This window comes from Opisthorchis viverrini (assembly GCF_000715545.1).
Source record: "Opisthorchis viverrini unplaced genomic scaffold opera_v5_170, whole genome shotgun sequence".
Lineage (NCBI taxonomy): Eukaryota > Metazoa > Platyhelminthes > Trematoda > Opisthorchiida > Opisthorchiidae > Opisthorchis > Opisthorchis viverrini.
Window position 1 is genome coordinate 991,823 of NW_008751826.1, and position 6,223 is coordinate 998,045.

Sequence of the window (6,223 nt, forward strand, 5' to 3'; positions counted from 1 at the left end):
CACAGACTGTAAAGGCATAGAGCACATTCGCCAGCGAGATGATTTGTATGGTATCAAGAAGGTCCGTAGGGCTAACAGTTTCAAATAGTCTAAATCGCTGAACACTATTCAGATTACTGGAATGAACTGCTCGAGTGTTGAACTTACCTCTAGCACGGCTTTGTGATATGCGTCGGTCAGCGACGAGCACGGTTGCCACAACCTGGACAAGTCTCCTCCATCAAACAATTTCTTCATTCCACAATCGTATAAAATCGGCTTCAAATCTATCATAGGTTGATCTGCGAGCTTGAATTTCGGAAGAAACAAGTGGGCTTCTTCCATTTGGAACGGGCTTCTCAATGGGGAAGCCCATTTTCCCGGTGCTTGTAATCTGGAAAGAAGTTTCGGCAAACCAGCTGTTTCGTGTGGCAACAAAATCAATAACGCCCATTCACACTGCGAACTGAAATGAAACCGAAATTCGGGAAAACGTTGATAAATCCCAGCAAGATATCAGTGACTGAAACAATGAAAATGACTGGAAAACGTGACGTGATTCAGTAGCACTCGGGGTGGGGTGTGATGACTCACTTCGTGATCCCCTTGTTTAACGGCTGAAAACAGTTAAATATAAAATAAAGCAAAGTGCATCGAGCCTGAAATTAAATTCTCCGTATCCGGCCCTCTGTGTGCAGCTACTGGGCCGATCAGTTTGATAACACAAGCGTACGACCGATACGGCAGGACAATATCCTCAGTTTTCTCTCTGCTCCTTGCTAAACTGCCGCTTGTTCGTCTGCCGAATTCTTTCGAGTTAAGGCGATTCTTCGAAATACGTCGCATACGGGTTCTTTGGAACCCCACATTCGTTCATCTCTTTTGAATAAGGAAATATGACGAGCTGATAGCCTCCGGGTGCTGATGTGTTCAAGCAAGACCTTCTGATGCCGCACCGCGTCATCATCATCGTCATCATCGACAACATGAAATCAGTAATCAACACCGATATTCCGCTGCCGTACTTCAGGGCATCAATCAGATGCAAACGGTGCCGTCGAGCTTGTTTGGATTAGGACTTATTTGCCGAGGTCAATCACTTAAATTTCCGAATTCCCATGACAGGCTATGGAACTTTTCATGGAGTCAACCAAAATCCTACCGTTTGCTATATAAACAGACTTACTCGCTCCGTCGAAAAGGAAGTTTCATAGCCATACAGTCCAGTTCCGCGAGGTCAGTCAGATAGAATGATGATTCCCTATACATCATTTGCACTTTCATCGATTCCCCATTCAAGCAATGGAAGTCACTCTCTTGAGTTTGTTCCTTAGCGAACTGGTGATCCCATGAGCCTTGGATTCGTTCAGATCATAGTTGGGCTTTATAGACACTTACCTCGGAAATACAACGCGTTGATTAGCAGAAATATCGTGTCCTCGTCGAGAAATTTAAGCGGCAACATTTCCTCAATTTTGTTCTTTGTGTTTTTGGCCACCCAGGCGTTAATGTGACGTCTTTTCGCCTCTAGATCTGGTAGTCCGCATATCTATATGCACATGACAGTGAGAGAACGTTGGAGCAAAGGATTACCAGCTCCACTGAGGCTTTGTAACACTTGGCAACCAGTGCACTGTATTCTGGCCGAATATCGATCGAATGCAGAAGAAATAGTCGATTGGCAAGGTTCAAGTCCACGTCGGTGGACGCCTCGAAATACTTCGAAATTATTGGTCCATAGGACTGATGAACAGCATTGGATCTGAGCTTCGGGGGAATGTGAAGCACCTGCTGCATCTCTTGCAGTGTTTCCCCGTCGGCTCCGGCCATCACCAACAACGAGGCACAATAAATACTCATGGGCGAAAATACAGAGTTCGTTAAATTTTCTGGGCCATGTGTGAATAAGTTGGTTCATGGGAAACCTAATGACTTACCGGCTTGCAATTTGATAATTTTTTCATAAACATCTGTAGCGAATTCTGTGAGGCCTTCTTTGAATTGGAGGACGTCTTCCATTTCTTTAGCCTGCATAGTGTGCCTAATCTGCAAAATTGTTTTCAACCTATATATGAGGTTCGGGTTGACATTCCCTGCCTACGCGTTCTCTTCGGTCGGCAGGTTTACGGAATCACATGGTTTTGTGGAGATGAACAAACGGTGTGCTGTTTTCTACACACCATGTGAGCAAGGTCAATTCGTCCGTTGTCCAATACGAAACCCTCGGTCACTTGAACAAACTCATCAGCGTGTGTTTCAGTTCTGAATGACACTATGGAAGAACAGGTATTTCACTCTAACAAGTCGATGAGTTTGGTGAGACAAAACGTGTACATATGTTGTATTTATGTGATGGTATTTCGCGGTTGCTGTTGTGTGCCTGAATGTCTTAGGGGGTCGATGGATGGATATGATGGTCGTTTCAGTACGCACTATTTTCTGAAAGCTCTGGTAAACAATCGGTATATTTCATCGATGGGCAGGTTAAAGCGATGACTTGCGGAAATAACGGCTGCTCAAGCCTTTCCGAACTTTGTACAACTGGCAGCAAACTCACTGTCTTAGATGTCCACCTTTCTCTACATGGTGTGCTCGACAGAATCCGTTTCGGGGAGTTTTCAGCTAGGTTAGTGTGACCAGGGTGTGGTGTTACACACCCTGTCCGATGTAAATAACGCATGTGGCCTAACTGTTTTATATTTGGTGACCATGGCCTTCCATTCAACTGACTATTCTTATAAATGTTCAGATATGTAATGACAATTTTCGTTTCATCCGAACCAGAAGGATGCTTTGTTGACATCCATAGTCTCGAACTTTCTGTCTGAGCAGTGGATACTGATCACTTGATGAGGGGAACATTTCTACCACAATATCCTGAGACAAACATATGTGAGTCAAGCACGGGAGTGTTCATGTGTTACAATGTGATAGGGTAGTCCATATCCCGAGACAGCCGTTTTCAACCCGTTGATCCATTTTTGGCAACCATTTCAAAATTCGGGTTGAATTAATTCAAAGACCTTCGAACTACGGAACGAATTTCAGTGATTTCGTCTGAGTGAAACTACCTGAAACGCCGCACCGTATTTTGGTATCCGAGATCGCCGCAAGTGTTGTGGAAGCGATGATCCATCCAGTTATTTGTACGGTCATGTTTATGAACAACGCGTATTTCTTGACATATGTGATATGGCTACCAACCGATGTCAGTGTCGTTCTTGTTGTCAGTTTCTATCCATATTGCCTGAGTGAATGTTTGGAGATGTGGGCACCTCGAGATGATTGTGGTAAGCTTGCACTAAGTCCTTTCCCTGTCCATGTTTATTCCTTTCTTCCAATGTACGGTAGTGAATAATCCACGTATCGCGCTTCGCGATGGCATTAGTTTGACATCACGAGGCGTACACATAGGCCCCGATATTCCAACTCACATATGTCGTGCCCACATTTACTGGCCAATACGTGTCCGAAGTAAGTGAAGGAATTAATTGCAAACATTCGCTTCACTATTAACCGTTCAATCTGTGGATAGTTTGATATCTTTCCACGTACGTTGGGAGTCATATTATTGATACAGTTCGGAAATCCTATCACATGGCTCATCAGAATGGATTTCCAAAATGCACTTATCTGTTTGGAAAAGGCCAGTGATTTAGACACTTTCAAACAGCATCGCCGTATCACATTCCAGCTAAGTGCCTCAATGCATCCACGGAATTTTTAAAAAAAATACCATTTTTCAAATGTAGAAATTGAAGGTGAATTATCATAATAGTCACATGGTAAACTAGGACGTATCACGCAACTTGATTTTTCCCGAATTTTCGTCCACTCTCCGTTGACCCGCATCATCCATTGAAACAAGCAAGTCGACTGAGATTGTCGAAAATGTGAGGGCACAGAATTTTTATCTGTAAAGGGTCTTGCGTAAAAATTCAGCCTTTGTGATGTAACCCGCACTTTGAGATGACCATGAATAGAAAGGGCATGTAACATAGCTCCTCCCAATCCAATGTTGAAAACCGCCCCACCACTCGTAGGGGCAAATTATGACGAATAGTGTCAAATGGATTTGAGTTTGGATGTTTTCAGTTTTGGCTTGGGAGATTTACCGAATCCATTTGATTGTGTGTGCAGAGATGGAACTTGATTAATTTACTCTAATGCCCTTGGTCTACGTAGGTGTCCTCTTTGATCAATAACGGACTGGCGCATTTAGTTAATGCCCGTCATTACGCACACGGACGGCGGTTGAAGTTTACAAAAATCCCGGTTAAAGACGAGTGTTTCCAGAATAATCTTTGTGGGAAAAGTCACGAATTTTGCACCCATTGTGTATGGACCTTTTCTAACCTTTACTTTCTAAGTTATCGCCTTGATTAGTTGGAGGAATTTGCTGAGGCATGCCGATGAAATCAGTGATTTATAGGCCTTTTCACGACAGTAGTTCAAATTGGACCAAATTGTTCTGAAGCGCTGTTCCCTACGTTGGTGGCATTGAATGTGTCTCTAGCCCAGTCATCACCTTTAAAAATGGCTAAATTGTGTGGGCGATGGAAGTTTTGAAATTTCATTAAATTCCACCATTTGTTCATCATCCAGATTAGCAGAATGAGTGCGCCACACTGATCTCCAGCAACCAACCCGAAGTCTATCAGGAGCATCGTGGGTGAATTTGGAATCAGTTAGTTCAGGTCATCGGACGCTTTGCGGCGATCCAACCAGTTGTTACTGAAGGCAGTCAAACTGCGGAAATGTAGCGAACGAACCCAGAAACAGCCGAATTGCCTATACTTACTGAATTTTTGCAGAATGGAATTCTTAGGCAATGCGTTTCGACATCTGGGCAACAGGGAAATCAACCATCTCGATATGGTATCTTGTAAAAAAATTATTCGGTATGAAGAGAAGAGGAATAAGCTGAGATTTAATAAGAGATAGAAAGTGGTACAAATTGCGTAATGATAAATTACAAAGAAAGTACAAATGTACAATGGTCAGAAGGATCACCATACCCTGCTTTGTTCTGCTTACTCAAGCAATGCTCCATAGCCACGTTGTAACTAATCTCCTCCACACCATACCCAGCAGAATGTCGACGATTACTAAAAAGTGCACAATTCCAATTTGCTTCATTTCTAGAAGCCTGAGACCTGGACTCACGACTTCTAGCAGTATATTTTTCGCGCGGATAACACTCTAGCGAGAGGGCCAATTGCATTTTCGGTTAGACTGCGTTACTGTGGAAAATGAAAGCGAGTGCAATTTTACTCTGACTTATCCTCACAACACAAACCAATTAACCCGCATTCATGGCGTGATTCTGTTAACAAATTCCATGTATTTGGGGAAAATTCAGTGCATCTAAACTGAATAAACATCAATAGGAAACGTTTAACAAATTGTTGACTACAATTGCAACTGAGTGCGCGCCTAATCGATATTTATGTGTCCTGCCCCGAGATCTTCATCCAAGTGCTCATTACAAGCGAAATTCCTTGGGCAATAACTGAAGAAAGAAGTTATGAATAGACCAGGCACGTCACTAACGGAGACAGAGTACTATGGCAAATAAGTTCCTCCATAAGAGATGAAAAATTGACCTGAACAGGATTAAACACAACTGGAGAACATGTTCAAGATTGTTGAATTTCTTACAACCAACAATCTTGTAGGTCATGTTGAATTATTATACGTGGTCAGAACGAGCCATGGAACGAATGGTCTCGGAGACAGAAGGATATATAAAGAGGACGAGATTTCAGAAAGCCATGTGGCGCTTGTGAAGGAAAACGCGATATATCCTCAGCTGTAAGCTACGCACCTTTTGGTTCGCTCCCTGTACTAGCATATCACAAGAATGGGACGCTTTGTTCGCGTAACAGTGAATTGGTGCAGAGTTCTTAATTATGTCATGATTCCCAACTGCTAAACTAGCTTTGAATATCATGTCAAATGTTTTATCTCCTCACCCCTATACTTATGTCCTCATTTCCACAATCTTCCGACTATTATAAGTTGAGTGTATTTACTAGAGCTTTTGTAGTCAAACCAATCAATGTCATGAAAGCACACCAGGTTTATGCCGACTGAATCTGAATACTCGCGATGCATCTCATGGTCAGGTGAAAGTCGAATCTCTTGTGCACACGTACCCCATTGAATAAATGACACGGCTCATTAGGGAGGACGCGCTTGACCTCAAATTAACTGAGGGGCGTTTTGAATGTAACCGATCGCA

The 6,223-nt window shown here is 43.0% G+C and overlaps 1 protein-coding gene across 1 annotated transcript in view; it reads right to left on the reverse strand.

Moving 5' to 3' along the window:
* T265_14285 (hypothetical protein) overlaps nt 1-2,022 on the reverse strand; it is a gene marked incomplete at both ends in the record, with an annotated part of 49,355 nt that extends 47,333 nt beyond the window's left edge. Inside the window, 5 exons of the mRNA XM_009172932.1 lie at nt 148-445; nt 1,166-1,334; nt 1,378-1,528; nt 1,573-1,868; nt 1,917-2,022. Of these exons, the coding sequence (XP_009171196.1) occupies nt 148-445; nt 1,166-1,334; nt 1,378-1,528; nt 1,573-1,868; nt 1,917-2,013 (1,011 nt within the window). The remainder of the gene's footprint in view (nt 1-147; nt 446-1,165; nt 1,335-1,377; nt 1,529-1,572; nt 1,869-1,916) is intronic.
* Nucleotides 2,023-6,223: the final 4,201 nt, after the last annotated feature.